A 16,711-nucleotide genomic window follows, 5' to 3' on the forward strand; every position below is an offset into this window, starting at 1 on the left:
GAGAGGGGGGCATTAAAAGGAGCCGCGTCCTGCACGCGGATCCACACAACATCCAAACCAAAACAAATGAAAGCAATTGTTTTTCCATCTGGAAAAGAACAGTTGAGCGCTTACCCTGTGCCCACTGTCTCACTCCACTGCCCGCACAGAAAGGCTGCAGGAGCTGCAGATAACGGGCACATTTTATCCAACACCAGACGTCACCAAAAATTGCACTTCAGAATTATCACAGTTGAAAGCTCAGGTCTCAAATAACCCTCAGTTCCAACAAGCATCCTCCAAAATGAAGCCCGAGGCCCATGGGCACGTTCCAGTGACAGAACCACCTGGAGCCGAGCAGAATCCAGCGGTGGCACCAGTCAGCAATAAAACCCTTTGAAGCCCTTTATCAAACACACCCCAATTCAGTGCACTGCCATCACTGTTTCCTTCTGCCTTGTGATGTAAAGAAACTCAAATTTTGCTCTACAGTGTGAAGTTAATGCCAGAGTAGCTGCGCTTGCACAACAAACCAAAAAGCTGGAAGTGACACAGATCTGTTCTCCAAGTGAACACAGTCACTTTCCTGTCAGTTGTTCATGTTTCCTCTGCCAACCTGCAGCCCCTGCCAAGCAGAGCTGATCCCATGGCTTGGCTCCAGCACGCACAGGTAGAACGTATGCTGCAGAACCAAACCCAGACAAGAAAGTCTCCAGACCTTCCTCCACCTTGGGAATCTTGGAGACATTTATCTGATGCATTCTCTACCCTTCTCTCTACTTAGAAAATAGAAAGGTACGTAAAAGCTGCAACGAATTCTTCAGGTTTTGAGATCATCACGAAGGCCAAATGAAGATCACAAGATGCTTCTGCCTGGTGCACACACAGCATTTGACACGCACCAACACCGATGCTTTCCAAAGGCTCTGGGCACACTTCAAATACACTTTTGGTGTAGAACAAGCGGACCGCTCACTGATGAACTGCTCTTTTAATTTGAATGATCTCCAATATTTCTTCTGACGATGCTCTTGTATTTACTGAAAGATACTATGTTCCCACACAGTTGCCAAATAGCGTGACACATCTAGTGCCAGCAGCAGCTCAGATACATTCTACACATGTACTTTGCTAAAGTGTAGCCCCAATTTCTTAGTCACTCCACTTGGAGCACCCTTGAGATCACATTAAAAAAAGCATGGCTACTCCAGGCTCTGATTCAACTAGATGACGGATATGAACCCACCAAAAAATAATGGATTTTAATACAAGTGAGAGGCACGCTCACTCTCGTGCCTCTTGGAGGTATTTAAAAAAAAATAAATAGTGCTTCAAAGTAAATCACAGAAAGCACAGGAGAAATCAGAAGAAAAAAAAGAGACCTTATCTACTGTATTTTCACTTCAGCTTTCTTCAGCCACAAACCCTACAATTTCTTAGCAATAGAATGAGGCTCCCTGGAGCCAAACTATTTGCTCTGCGTCTGTATACTGCAAAATACAATAGAACTTCCAAATGCTATTGAAATACACCTGACACAATAAATCACCAAATTCTGCACTTTACTCACTGCCACTGGAAGGTGAGAGCTGTGATGACTGCACTGCTGCCAGCCAGCCCGTCTCCATCGCAGATCAGATTTTGTTCAGACAGTGGCACTGTCACTGCACGGCTCCAGCAGAAAAGCAGAGCTGTGATAAGAACCACGTGCAGGTGACTTTACTTACCTTTGGAAGTACAAAAGTCAAAGCCAGCATTCAGGCAGATGTTTTATTGTCGGTGGGTTCCTTCCCCTCAGTCTGCCACTTTGTTCCACGGATTTAGCCTCCAGAAACATGGAGTAACTCACCTTCTTTAAATCCTTAGGCAGATGATGGACAAAACTCCACCAACTTTTTAAAGATTGGGTAACTTACGTAACCATATTTGTCTCCTATGCTAACAACTCGCATTAACTAGTCAGGAAAGTGGAATAGTATCAAAAACCATGGAAGAGGCTGAAGGAAATGAACCACTGAGGGAGCAAATGGCTGTTTAAACATCTTTTCTCAATGGGACATATCATTTGAATATTAAGCCACAAGACCAAATATTAAAATATATCAATATTACTCCATTAATTAGAGACGTTCCTGACAGGAAAACAATTATCACTACATCTAGGTACAGAATTAAACAGACACAGGATTTGTTTGAAGCAAGTCCCACACGCCTTGCATAGTAACATAGCTCTTAAAGTAGATTCCAATAAAGATTTTACAACATAAAGGATCACAGAAACTCGGTCTGCTCCACACCTTTGGCTTCTATGCAACTTCAAGCAGTTGGTCACACCTTTCCTTGCACCAGCGCAATTCCTTTGACACCAGACATCATCCTGTGTTCATGCAACAGAAATAAACTCAAAAAACTGAGTCATAATTGGTCTCTGCTAAGATACCAAATTGAATCTGCTCAGTCCAGAGTCAAAAAAAAAAATATCAGTGAATGCCACTACAAGCAAGCATGCAGTTGAGGACAAAAAGGCGACTCAGTTTATGTTTATACACAGACACACTCGGATACCTTTCAGACTCAGCAACTTTAGGCTTTTCTCAGTTTTTCTCCAATACGAATGTATCGTTTTTAAAACCAAATTGAAAATGTGGTTGTATTTCCAGTTTTGTTACCCATCTTCTATGTACTTACATAAATGATTCTTGCACGCTGTCAATTTGCAGTCTGGCTTACCTGTATTTAAAAAAACCTTTTGCATTCCAAACTGAAGCATTTCTCCCACCTTTATCTCGATTCATAACTTCAGGCACATTTTTCTTGAAGACCTCACAAGGTCTTTAAGCAAGGAATTAAGTTATTTAACATCTCATTACCAGAGATACTTGCTTCAAACAATTAAAAGATAATATCTGACTCGGAATAATATGCACCACGTAAGCTCATGCAGTTGAAACTAAGGAGGTCTCAAAAATGCAGGAGGCCCAAGATACTACGTATACTTTACAGCATTCTAATTCTCATCTCTCCAACAATTCACAAAACGTAGGGCAGAAAAGGGAAGGTTCATAAGCAACCAGGAAAAACTAAAAAGCTGGATTTGAAGTTTTTCTTTGCATGCCCACACACGCACAGTTTACACTACGCCCCAGAGATCATAAACACCCAACTACAGCTGCATGAAAAAAGTACCAAATATGGAAACTCAGGAAAAAAAATACACAAAAACAATGCATGTGAAATTTAACTTTTATTTTTCTGTTGATAAAACCCAAAGATTCCTCACAGCAGCAATAGATGCAGATCTGCAGAAATGATATCTCTTCTTAAACCGTTTGCATACCCAAAGATATCAAGTGTGTAGGGACTGCATATTAACACAGTACAGGCACTGCTCAGTAGTAAAAGAAATTAAGCTTGTTGGTGAATCTGAATCCACCCTTTCCTTACTGTTACAGGTTTCCATAGTATTAAACATGACTGTTAATGAGCTTTCTGCTTTTTTTTTTTTTTTTTGTCATTATTGCCATTAAAAAGCTTTTTATCAAATGCTACAATTTATATGCCCAGGTACCCTTGCCCACATTTTGTAGTGGATGACAAGCTGTATCCAAATGCTACACTTCAGAACGATAATGCTATTGCATTCAGTAGCTCAAGCTACACTAAAGGAAGTTACCTCAGAGTAACAGAAACCACTGCTTTGTTCAGTAATGCCAAGAGATACAGGTTCTAAAAAACACATTTCTACCTCGTATCCATACTTTTAATATTTATATATATATATTTTTATATAGCTCTAAAACAAATATCTACTATCTTACACTTAAATTAACACATCCACGATCGCGCTACCTAGCGATTTTGGTCTCAGTATTTTCAACATTAGTTGTTCCATAAAAATATACAATTCGACAGCACGGTCCTATCAGCGACATGAGGCCTTTGGATAGAGGCCTATGACAGATAATAAACCATGCAACTCAGTGCTCAAGATCATCTAACTGTTAAATATTTATACTGCATTTTCAAACTATCAGTATCTTTAAAATCCCAGCTTCTATTTGCAGGCTTACCATGCTTACAAACATGCAGAAAGGAAATACGTTTCACACCGCCCTGTCGTGATCACAATTCTTCCTTCTCCAGCAAATCAACTGAAAATGCACAAACTTCATGCTGTCATTTTTAGATCCTTAACCATTTACTCTCTTCCACATAGTTGATTATTTCACAACAGACTGTACTGCTCCACGTGAACAAACTAGGGAACAGTCAAATGGTCAGAACTGCGCTTTTCAGTTTAAGCCTCTAAGAATCAAACTGCTCATACTCAATTAGGATGCACTCATAGCTGCCATACAAATGAACAGACTCCAGTAGACAATCAAGTTAATTATAGATATATACCAACAAGTGAAGCTTTTAAAATCAAGTATGCAAGTACAGCATCAAACCTGGTAGTTTCAAGAAGAGTACCTCTGTCCAGATAAAGTTTTACAAAATGGCACACCAAAAGCATGCCACCATCAACCAGACTTGAGCAAAGACACGCAGCACTTAAACTGGAGGCTTCTTGTTACTATCCCAGCCCCATTCCATATAAACTTTTAGAGTGATGTTGATGCTACCGTTTCTACGACCGCGAGCTCTTCAAATGGGAAGCAGTTCAGTGATAAATCCCAAACAAGTTCACCCCAGGGTTAGTGGGCATGTAAGCCTCAGAATGTTTTACTCTTACAGATGCAACCATACGTGATTTTGGTACTAACTACTCCAAGTCCCGTACAGTTACTCTGCGTGTATGATTACAGTAAGACATACTAAAACCACAAGAGTTATGACCATTAAAATGAACTTTTTTTTTAAAACAGCAGAAAGTCAGGGAAACGCCTGAAATTCTGTTGAAAGCATTAACATATCTTCAGTCTCTGAATATAAAAATACATATAGTCAACCCAGAACTGCAAACGCAGTTAGCCCCCTTAACTGCTTGAAAATCAGTACAAAACAATGTAAGTTACAGGAATGACTGCTGTGATAACTCACACTTATAAATCTGTAAAGTCGTTATACGAGAACACCGATTGTACATTATTTACAGGTGAGGTAATAAAATTTCCAGAGTAACAAATTATGATTTAGCAGAAGTGTAAAAATAACGTACTCACCAACACTTTATAAAACCTGGTAACTGTTATCAGCTGTGCAGTTGATCACGATTACTTTTTGTAGTTGATATATAACATGTTCTTAAGAAAAGTGCCAAAATACTGCTACATAAAAATCTTTCTTTGCAAAATAATTCAGCGAGAAAACTGAAGACGTTAAATGAAAAAGCAGAATAGGAAAGAAGTCATGTCAATTGTAGAAACAGGTCTTACTAAATGCATTTGAAAAACCTTTGAATTTATTTGCATGCTTAGAGGTCTAATACGAAAAAGATGCATACAGATGCAACACACACACTTTTTTTCGGGTACCCTAGCTGAGTTTGAAAGGATGCATTTTTTTTAAACTGTGAAAAATGCAAAGAAATGGAAAACTTTCAAAAGAAGGGTGAACTGCCAAAGGCTGCAACTGGTGGCAAAAACTCCTGCTGGCAGCAAGTCTCTACTGACATAGTGCCAAGGTCAGCACTGGGCTCCACAGCGCTTAACAGATGCATTAATAACAGGGCAACAGACTACGCTCCCTCCATGCCATTCCAATGAACCTTGAAAGGCTGCAGAAATGAACTATCAGGAAGCTTGAAAAGCAAAAGGAAGTGCAAGTCTTACACCTGGACAGGAACGACCTACACCAGCATGGCTGAAGGCTGACCAGCTGGAAAACAGCCTTGCAGCCAAACATACCAAATTGACTGTAAGTCACTAACGTATCACTGCAGCAAGAAAGGCCAACGGCCTGCTGGTCTGCAGCAAGTCAAGGGAAGTGATGTTTCTCTTCCACTCAACCTAACTGATGTGACCACCTCTGGGTTCCCCAGTGCAAGACAGGCATAGGCAGACAAGATCACGTCCAGAGGAGGGGCAGAAAGTTGATTTCAGTGATTGGAGCATCTGACAAACAAGGAGAGAGGCTGAGACAACTGAGACTGTCTAGTCTGGAGAAGGCTCAAGGGTGTTCTCAACAAGATGTGTAAATGCCTGATACGGAAGAATTAAAAGAGGAAAAGCAGACTCTTCTCAGCAGTACCCAGTGACAGGACAAGAGGCAACAGCCGTAAACTATAATATAAGCAGCTCCACTTAAACAGAAAAACATATATCTTCTAGCACGAGGGAGATCAAAACACTAGAACAGGCTGCCCAGCAACTTTGTGGAGCTTCCATCCTTGGAGATGGCTCAAGACCCAACTTGTCACAGCCCTAAACAACCTGCTCTGGCCGACCATCCTCTAAGCAGGGCTACGTAATCCCCAAGAGTCCTTTGCAACCTCACTCACTCTACAGTTCTATGAAAATGACAGTAACTTATGTACCCCGGGCACTGCACTGACCAAACCACACAACGTGAAGGGCGTGTATCTTCTTGAAGTCATTGCATTCAACATCAGTTTTGCTGCCTGCGTTTCGCCGATCTCATTTTTTCAAATCTTGACTCCATTTCTTCCAGGACCTTCGGTGTGTATCGTACAACCAATTTGACCTTGCCTTGGGCTGCCTTCAGTAGCTCTACTGCTTTTTCATGGTGTTCACCTTCGACGCTCTGCAAAGTGTAAGTCATTAAGGATCATATTAGTGAAAACACACACTGAAAACACACCTGTTCCATTTTTCTGTGTCTATATAGTCAACTAAAATACTCCAGTTTCAAAACTTCACAACAACATCATCCAACCTTGGGATTCATTCTCCGGCAAATCACTACAGAGTGATGATAAATACACCAATCAGTAGTAAGAAGAGTAGTGCAAAACTTCTGGTTATGCTTATGTTAAGTCTTTACCTACATTTACATCAGATAAGTGAAGCAGGGAGAATAGGCAACTTTGAAATAACACTCAAAAATCAACAGCTTCAGCACACGTTGTCTTTTAGTCCCAGATGGCTTTTCTTCTATAATCATGCACTTTATTGTCGTCCTCAATTTGCCTAATAAGCTACTTCAAATTATCTTGCACTTAGCTGAGGACAAGAGCTCACAGATAACTGCAAGATAGCATAGGATAACATCAAAAAGGCAGCTATGACAAAGCAAATCACTGTCTACTGGACACCTGCAAGAGAACACGTAACAGGCAGTGTATTGTTTATCTCAGCACTCCATACGTGTCTTATCTTCAGTGCAAGGTACTCAAATTAACTTCCTGTAAACTCATTAAGAACCACCTAGCCCCATGCTCTCTCCCCCAACAAGTCAGAACAGATTAAAAAACAAATAACACTTCACTAAACTGACTCTCAGGATTTATTACTAGATTCATCTGATTATAATATTTCAGCAACTTCATCCAAATACACATTCCTAGATGGCACACGTTTTATCAGCACAACCTATTTCTCCCAAACTCATCAAACACAGCAATGGGACTACCCCAAGCCTACCTCCCACGGGTGCTATTAGAAGCTAGAAGGCAGGTGATGTACCTGTTGATTGGAGGGTTTCCCCGTTACTACAAAGTTACTTACAGAAAGAAAGACAACAGTTAAAAAAAAAACAAACCCAAAGTTATTTCTCTTCCATCAGACTCAGACAACGCATACATTTGAATGTTTTCATGTTTGTTATTCAAGTGGATGTGGTGGTTGTTCCAATAAAAAAAACTACTGATTGTTTGTGAAGTCTTAGTGTCAACCGTGCCAAAGCATAGAAAATTCTTCAGTACACTTAAAATCTCCCAGTGTGAAAAGAGTAAATAAAAAAACAACCCAAACCACCACCAGAAGTGCTTTAAGACGCATCCACTGCCATCCTGGCAGCAGCAAATTACTTCTTAAGTATTAAGTAATCATAATTGCTAACAAGAATGTCCATCACATACCAAGATGACAGTAATTAATCTGCAAACATCAAAAGCTTCTTCCTCTGAGCCTGTTTTCTTGCAGAGTTTTATTCATTCACTGTATTTTTACAATAGCTACATATATTTATGTGCGTATGTGCACAGAAGCAGCCGTTCTCAGCTGGGATTACTGTCAAATGATCAGAGTTTTGGGGTGTTGTTTCTGCTTTGCGAGAGTCTGTAGGTGAGGAAGCCTTCATGTGAAAACAGCTGCTGCTTTATGGACAGCTGACCTGTCCCTTGATGCCTTCACACACAGGAAGGCTAGGCCAAGGATAGCTGCACCACTAAGGACACCATTACTCTCACATCTCCCACGCAACAGTCAGGAGCCAAGCATGACAGAGCTCTTTGCTAGCAGGCACCTCCCAGAGTACCAAGAACCAGCAAGTCTCGATTCCTTTCATATGCCAAAAAACCCACTCAGGCTAAGGAGCATAAAGGCTTACTTCAACTCTCAGTATTAAAATAAAGCTGAGTTTGTAGATGTAATTACGAGAACATTCGCATTCTAAGCATGTGATGGAAGCCTCTATAAATAAATCCAGAATTTTGAGAGATTAATATGCATTTGACAAGCAGCTCTTGGAAATCAAAGCCTGCCCATAGCCTCCTCTTTCCAGGCGTTCTGTTTTTCTTCTCGTATTGCAACTCAGCAGAAGAGGATACCTCTTAAAAATAAATAACTACAATGGCACATCAGACATGTACTCCTTAAAATATAAATACTTGTTTTGAAGCTTATAGCACTTAAGTAAAGATAACATCACCCTGTTTTTCCATCTTACTACAGCTTTCATCAGGCAGTAGTGCTCTTACTGGGATAACCATGTCAAAGAGCTCCTGCTCAGTCTACAACAATGCATCACAATTTACTACTTACCTTAAAAGCTGCAGAAAACTAAGTTAAAATCTGCATCGTCAAACTTGATCAAACAGGAAGCCATAATGGCACTTTAATACTATTTCAGAACACAACACCTACCAGATTTATACAGCTTCTCAGTATCTGAAACCTTGATATAAATAGTGCCATTTTCAGTGGAAAAATATAACCAAAGCATAATCCACCAAGTGTCACTGCACAGAATTAGGTTCAGAAACCTAAAGATGCTCTTGAGAGGACAAAAAGAAGCAACTTTGCTAGGATCAAAAGACACCCTGAAGCTGTGCCATGTATATTCTACGTATGCCCCCAAGTGGAGACAAGTAGTTACTGCTAAAGAAAGCGGAAAATCAATTCCTACCACTCCATTCACAGAAAGAAGCTGGTCTCCACGTTTCAGGCCTCCGTGCCTATCAGCTATACCACCAGGGATGATTCGGGAGATGTAGATGGGAGAATTTTGTTCTTTGCCTCCCATGATGTTGAATCCAAGACCTTCTTCAGTTTTTGGCAGTTCAACCACTCTGGGATGCGAATGACCTTCACTAGCAGCAAATGCAGCTACAGTGGCCTGTAGGAAATAAGATCTTCCTATTTACATGAATATAAACTCCTTAGCTTGACACAGTGAGCAGGCTGAAAAATTGTTTTTAATCTCAAAGTGCTAAAATATTACGACAAATCAGATTAATTTCCTAGACAACATTAGTATAAGAAATTCAGAACTCAAAGAATAAAGCATAAATGGAAGAAGCTTAAAAATAATGTTTTGTTATACCTTTTAATGACCTCATATGCTTATCTGTTTGATCAAACATCTAGATGGTACACTTCTGAAGTTTAAACACCTTTTCTCTGCTACTAAAGTAAACAAACTACTGCATTTTACTCAAGTTTGGCATTTACCTTGGCTGTTGCATTAGCTCTCACTTCTGGGCTACTGCTGATATCCACAGTTTCATATACATGTTCATACACCTTGAAAGACAAGACAACTTCAGCATGGTGAAAACAGTTATTTTCCTGCTTAGGTAACATAACAATCAGTTGCAACTTAAAATTGCATGAATGAAACAAACAAACACCTCTAACAAACGAATCCCTGATGCATGGTGCCAAGTAAGAATTTACTGTACAATGAAGAAATAACTCTCAGTGTCTTTACTGCTCAGACAAACAGCACACATTCTAGATCTCAACCCAAATCCTTTTCCGTGGAAAACATGCAGACCTCACCATGACATTTGACAGCAGGTATGGGCGACCACCTTCTTTGATTCAAGCTGGGACTTTTCCATAAGGATGTATGAAAAATTACACAAGGGCGGCTCTCCAAAGCTCACCCAACAATCAAGCCCTCCCCTTAAAATCTGCATTTTCCTTCACCTGACACAACTGACTGAACAGCTAAAGAAAAGAAAGGCTATTGCAAGCACAAAGGCCAAAAGAATGCTAATATGCTAAGTGGGTTACTGATAGCTAACCCAACAAATGCAGTCCTTCATAGAGGACTTCCTGTCTACAAACAGACCTTGCACATCTCTGCAGGAGTTATCGCCGTCACCACCACCAATTGGAGAACATATTCAACCATCTCAAATCTCTGAAAGAGCATCCGGAATGAAGACGAGGTGTGCAAAGCCATGATGCCAATGTGGCTTAAAAGAAGAGGCAATTCATACTTTGCCCATTCTTACCAGCCAACAGGATAACAAGGTACCAGCTGCCAGCAAGGCAGAACTCTCATCATAACCTCCAAGGAACGATTCGTTTCTGAGCCACTATTTAATACAACACACCTGCACTACCCTAAATTGTTTTCTTCTCAACTTGTAAAAAATATGGAGCTTAACAGAAGACTTCAGTCAAATTCAGTTCTATGAAGAAAAAAAGTGCTGTTGCATTGAACGTTTTTTAAAAGTACCACTTTTAGTGCAAGCTCATTGTTTGCACGGTTAACTTACCTCCCTCACAGCATTACAGAATTCACTTTGAAGGACCCTCTGCAAAGCCTGCAGTTTCTGTGGTGGCACTTCTCCACTTCTCTGTAATTTTTCCAGCAACTCAATTGCTCTGCAGATATCTACAGAAAAAAAAATAAAGCACTTGTAATAAGGAATGCCTGAAAAGACCCTACTGATGGTTTGTTGGCTTTTGTTTTATAAACTAAGTTAATGCAGTAGCCTGTGTGTGCTTGTGTACACCTTACAGTTTCATTTCTTCCACATCACCACGTATCAACAAAATATTAGAATAAAGCACTTTATTTTCAAACTGTTTAGATCAAAGACAGCAATGCAGCCCTCTAAATACCTAGAAGCACCACAACCACATCTGTATTTTAAGTAATTTCATTTTTCCTTGAAATCAGGCTGCAATATTTCTTTCATAATAAATACTAGTAACATTTTGTATGCATAAAACTTCACGACATAAGTAATGCATGGCTATTACATTTTTAAAGCCATCTATAGTATTGTCAAGCACGCTAACACTCCTTTTACATTCAGAAACTAGTTTACTAGAAATACACCCAATGCTTTCCCTACAAATAAGGCCAACTCAGGCATGTAATTATACTAATTGGATGCCAAACAGCAGCTGGAATCATAAAAACTTGATTAAACCTTGTATCAGTTTGAAAATACTTTCTTACTTCCTCCACCTGCAGTGTGTCTAATTCATCACAGCGCTAGGAAAAAGAGCCCAATCTCCTCAATCACCTCTATGGAGTGCTCTGTATCAGAATCCCAAACCCAACATTGTTTCCCAGGTTTTTTTTAACACTTCCTGGTAGATCACACTGTCACTGAAACCAAAATCTCATCTGAGGAACTTGATTTCAAGACCAGTACCAATCAAGATGGGCATCAAACATGACATCGAAGCTATGTGACCTTCTGCAGGCAGCTCTTCAAGAGCAGGAAGGATTAATATTCCTCACTTGCATTTCTAGAGCGACCATTCTTCTGAACCATGGAAGTCCTTGACCAGAAGTAGAATGGCCTCTCAGAAAAGCAGATAGATGTTATGGCCTTCATTGTCACAAAGGCAAAAGAAGCAGAGATTAATCTACTACATCAACAAGGCACAGATCATTCCAGAAGATGATGAAGTCTGGAACATGACCGTGTCCTAAATGCATAACTTTCCTTTTTCCATAATTAACCTCAGGGCATCATCTTTCACGTGGAACATCTTCTGTGCTGCCACGGTGCCACTAAACAGACCAGCAACAGCCGCAAACTTCGCGATCACAAACATGTAAGAGAGAAGTTGTAGCAACCAACATCCAGCCTGTCATGCTCTGAAATTAAGGTGTGCTGACAGAAGGCAACCCACAGTTCACGCTGCCCGCTTCTGTGAGGTGTCAGTCAGGTATCTCACAGACACTGATGGCAGCTGGCAGCCAGGCAGAGATGGTACGATGGAACTTCTTGATCTGCTCAGCCACTAGCAGTGTTTGTACCGCACACTGGACATCAGTCATTCATGGAACAGCACCCAAATACTGCAGCTGCCATCGCACACAACGCTTCAGATGAGAGCATTCTGTAAGATAGCGCAGGTGTGATTGATGATTTTTCTATCTTAATCATGTAAATCCATAAGTATTCTCAGTAAACCCTCTGTTCAGCATCAATAGTACAAACTCTCTTTAATCTCGTGAAGTCCGGCACTGAACAGCTTGAAGGAGAATAACAAACAAATGGAAGGAAGAAGCTGCTCACATCTTTTGGCAATAGCAGGAGTTCCAATCCTACAACACTCCATATATTCACAAAAAGTCTGCTAAGGATGTAAACTACAACACAACTATCAAATACTCACAGATGTTTGCAGACTGTTTCAGGCATATGAAGAGCACGATTCTACACAGCAGCTCTCACAACCCATGCTCTACGAATCATGGTAAGCTGTAATGTGTATGAAGTCATCTAACAGTTTGATTAGAAGACTGTAAGAAATTCAAGTGACCGAAGTTTACTAATGAAAAGAGAAGCTGCAGTAACCAGCACTCAAGAACTCCACTCATCAATTTCTTTATAACCTCAATGTTTTCTCAATAAACTGCACGTACTTCCTACCTGGGTCTCCTAAGAGCTGAATTCTTTGACTGTGCAGCCTTTTATAGCCTAAGGTAAAATTAGCTAGCTTGGGAATCAGCTGTCTTTTAGAAAGCACAGACCAAGAGCACAGAATCAGCTTGTCAAGAAGGTACTGAGAATACACACAGGTTGGACGTGAACAGGATTCCTGCTAGGTGAAACTAACACAGAATATGCATTTACTTATTTTTAGAACTGCTGACAGACCAAAGGACTGAACTATTGATGTAAAAACCCAAAGCAGTTCCTACAGCTGTTTGTGAAAAGGAAGATGGCTGATTATCCTGTTGACACAGCCTGCCTCCTCGTGAGCTGCACTCAGAACGTCATCAGCTGAAAGCTGTCCTCCTCACAGAATTACCATTACAGTTTAGCCAACATACCAAAACCAGACACGAGTTCTGTTCCTATGACGTTCAAGAAGGAAAAACATATAGATAAATCCAGAAGTAAGCAATTAAAGATTAAAAAAAAATAGAAAAAAACCCTCATCATTAACCACCGCATAATTGAAAATTTTTCTTATAATCTTTACAGCGTTTTTAGATCAGCTCTTCAAGTTTTTGTTTTGGGCTTTTTCTTTTCTTTTTTTTTTTTTTTTTTTTTTTTTTTTTTTTTTTTTTTTTTTTTTTTTTTGTGTGTGTGTGTGTGTGTGTGTTTGCAGGATAATAATTTGAAGTCTTGAAAGAAAAATGCATTTAAATGCACATTCCTCAGATAGCCTCGCAGTCATGTAGGCCTGCATTTGAACACCCTGGTGAATCCCCTCTGCCTATATAGACCTGAGTGGATAGAACTACCCCACGCAACCCACAGGCTTGGGGAGGAGTGGCTGCAATGCTGCCTGAGGGAAAGGGACCTTGGTGTACTGATGGCCAGCTAATATGAGCCAGCAGTGTGCCCAGGTGGCCAAGAAGGCCAGTGGCATCCTGGCTGGTATCAGGAATGGTGTGGTGAGCAGGACTAGGAAAGTCATCCTGCCCTGTACTTGGCACTGGTGAGGCCTCAACTCGAGTGCTGTGTTCAGTTTTGGGCACCTCAGTACAGAAAGGACACGGAGGTGCTGGAGCAGGTCCAACATGGTGGAAAAAAAATAATAGTACAGCAACAGTGAGACGCCACCACTCCTTGGCTTGGTGTGTGAACAAAACACAAGAGAAAACAGCATCCTCACAAACACTCCTGTGGAACCACTTCTGCTGCCTGCATTCAAGTAGCCTCAGGTACCCATAGACTTCCTACACATCACCAACAAACAGTAATTTGTAAATGTTCAACACTGCTATATCCCTGTACTCCAGCAAATTTGGGTAGTAGTTTTGTGTGATGAAGCTTGGAAGAAGGAACAGACTGGGTGAATTTTTCAATTGCCCTGACGGTAAGCATATGGTAACCATTTTAAATCAGCACATTTTCTACACTAATCTCTCTTTTTATATGCTATACACCAACAACATTAGTTGTGTTCATTTTTGAGCTGAAAATGATTCAATGTAAGGTTACCTACAGTCAACCCCATGCAATTACCCAGCAGTTGTTTAAATCTGTAAATAAACCTCTTCCTTTTGTAGGCCCACTACACTGTGCTTTTACTTAAAAAAGAAAAAAAAAAAAAAAAAGCATTAAGACTAACAGCTCTTTTGTTCCACTGATCCCAAAGTAACTCCACACATTTGTTTGTTTTCACAGCAAGAGCATAATGGAAGGGTAATGAGGTGGAGGAAGATGCAGCCTGAGGTTTAACTCTACAGCCCAAGCAAAAGCAACTAATTAAACTGCCAAAGCAGCTGCCCTAATTAAAAAGCTCTGGAGCTGGGTGGGTTGATGAGCTGCCGAGTGGGAAGCAAAGTGGGAAGCAAAGTTCTTACGTAAGTCCCTGCTTACAGACCTTCTCTCACACATCACAAGTGATCTGCTTGCAGAGCAGGAAGGAGGGCTGGGCACAAACAGCTGAGTTCTGTGATAGGCCGCACTTGACGATGTAGATATGATTACAAATCTACAAGGCACTCTGAGAAGCAGACCCAGAGGGGACGGCAATGAGAAAACACTCAGCTCATGCAATTACCTGCACTCCACATAATCGCCATCCTTCTCAAACACACTCTAGGCGGTTTACCACCGTTTCCTAAAAGTGCTCGACAAAAGACAGCACAGATAAAAGACACTATAGAAAAAGTACACAACTAGGCTTTGTGCCTTATCCGTCTCTCTAGTGGCTGTAGTTACGTGCCACACCCCGCTAACGACACAAACGAGGCTGTGAGGGCACAACGGAGCCAGTGAGAACTCGAACAAGTACAGAGAGGCTCCTGCACAAGTCCTTCGTTGATTATAAAACAGAACCGGGACCGACTGCTAAGACAGAGTCTAACACACTCAACTCAAAGCCACGAATTTGACAGTCCTGACAGGAACAAGGAGCTGGCATCAGGGGCGAGCGCGTCCATGGAAACCGGCTGGAACCCGAGAAAAATGCCTCCAGCTGCGCGATTAAAACATAAAGTAAAATAAAATAACATAAAACCCACAAAGAAGCAGACCTAGCTAGCGCACGGGGCGAAAAGAAAAAAAACAACAAACAACAGAGGCAAAGTTCACCAAGCATCTGCTGCACGGCGCTGCCCGCCCCACAAGGAGGAAGAGCTCCCTCTGCCCGCCGCCGGCTCAGGCCCACGGGCTGAAGTCCGGCCCTGGGACCGGGGCAGCGGCAGAAGCAGCCGGAATCGGAGAGCAGCGAATATCCGCGGAGAAAAGGGAAAAGCGAAGCCCACGGCAGAATTCGTACTCGCCTCGTTCCAGACGCACCGGCTCACCCAGCGCCGCCATCTTGTCTTCGCCGCGGCCTCGCCGGAAGTGACGCGACCCAGCCGGAAGGAGGAGCGAGGCGCGGCCCCGCCGTTGCCGTGGCGCCCCCTGCCACGTCCTGTGAGGAGAGGAGTGCCGCGGGCGGGCCGAGCCGGTGTGGGATAAATAAAGCAGTCTTGACTGAAATAGCAAATGTTTGTCGTGCTTCCTCGCTCAACCACTCCTACTCCCCGTTAACACACAAGAAGTGCCGCCTACGGAGCGCGTATCTGTTCATGCGCCACGAGTGCCCCTGGAGACGGAACGATGCATAAATCCATCTCTGCCCGTGGGAAACGTGCAGCGTGTGGTTTGCGTGTCTGTTTGGCACCGGGCTTGTCTACGTGCGGGGCTAACACTGCGTGGAACGGCGGTGTTACATTGGAGATGAGTGACGTACTCAGGCTTTTTCTGGAAGAGAGTAGGAGACCACTTCGGCACGTTTATTTATACACTAATTTATTCTACGGGCTTAGCTCGGCCCGTTTGGCTTTGATTTAGTCTGTGCCTGGTGCTTGCAGCTCTGCAAGAGAAGGGTTCTCGACAGGCCTCCAAATGTCAGCTAATGTGATGGTGATGTACTCCCTCCCCTCTGCAATCCGTTTTAATGCCAGCTCCTCTCAGTTTGAAGGATGTCGTGTGTGCATTTCAATGGAAAGGTCACACGAATGGAATTCTGCAGGTGAACAAAATTAAATTCTCACAGGCTTGTTTCCTGCAAGAAAAAGTGTTTGAGCAGCTGGGAGTGCAGAATGTTTCTGGAATAAAACCCAGATGTTTCTGTCACACTGGAGCAGGAACGGCCATTCTGTTACCAGTGACTGAAATTGTAAATAGCCTGCCCTGACTTCAGACAGATGGGACTGTTGGAAAAAAAAGAAAAAAGAA

The 16,711-nt window shown here is 41.8% G+C and overlaps 1 protein-coding gene across 4 annotated transcripts; it reads right to left on the reverse strand.

The window, feature by feature from the left end:
- Positions 1-3,210: 3,210 nt before the first annotated feature.
- On the reverse strand, positions 3,211-16,002 carry LIN7C (lin-7 homolog C, crumbs cell polarity complex component). 4 transcript variants are annotated; one of them, XM_052692498.1, is made up of 6 exons: positions 15,765-16,002; positions 15,045-15,113; positions 10,832-10,950; positions 9,774-9,845; positions 9,229-9,438; positions 3,211-6,684 (listed from the first exon to the last, which is right to left on the reverse strand). In XM_052692498.1, the coding sequence occupies exons 2-6, from the start codon at positions 15,064-15,066 to the stop codon at positions 6,529-6,531; spliced, it is 579 nt and encodes a 192-aa protein (XP_052548458.1). In that variant the 5' UTR covers positions 15,067-15,113; positions 15,765-16,002; the 3' UTR covers positions 3,211-6,528. The 4 variants fall into 4 exon arrangements, with proteins under 4 accessions (XP_052548458.1, XP_052548455.1, XP_052548456.1 ...); XM_052692495.1 differs by lacking the exon at positions 15,765-16,002 and adding an exon at positions 15,578-15,758 and having other exon boundaries at positions 15,045-15,104; XM_052692496.1 differs by lacking the exon at positions 15,045-15,113 and having other exon boundaries at positions 15,769-15,903.
- Positions 16,003-16,711: the final 709 nt, after the last annotated feature.

This window comes from Tympanuchus pallidicinctus, unplaced genomic scaffold (assembly GCF_026119805.1).
Source record: "Tympanuchus pallidicinctus isolate F22 unplaced genomic scaffold, pur_lepc_1.0 scaffold3, whole genome shotgun sequence".
Taxonomy (NCBI): Eukaryota; Metazoa; Chordata; class Aves; order Galliformes; family Phasianidae; genus Tympanuchus; species Tympanuchus pallidicinctus.

Excerpts from the sequence above, each read along its gene's own strand:
- LIN7C (XM_052692495.1), bottom strand. Across the intron at positions 10,951-15,044 it reads GGCGATTATGTGGAGTGCAG|ATATCTGCAGAGCAATTGAG; the intron begins GTAATTGCATGA and ends TTTTTTCTGTAG. Across the intron at positions 9,846-10,831 it reads TCTGTAATGCTGTGAGGGAG|GTGTATGAACATGTATATGA; the intron begins GTAAGTTAACCG and ends TTGTCTTTCAAG.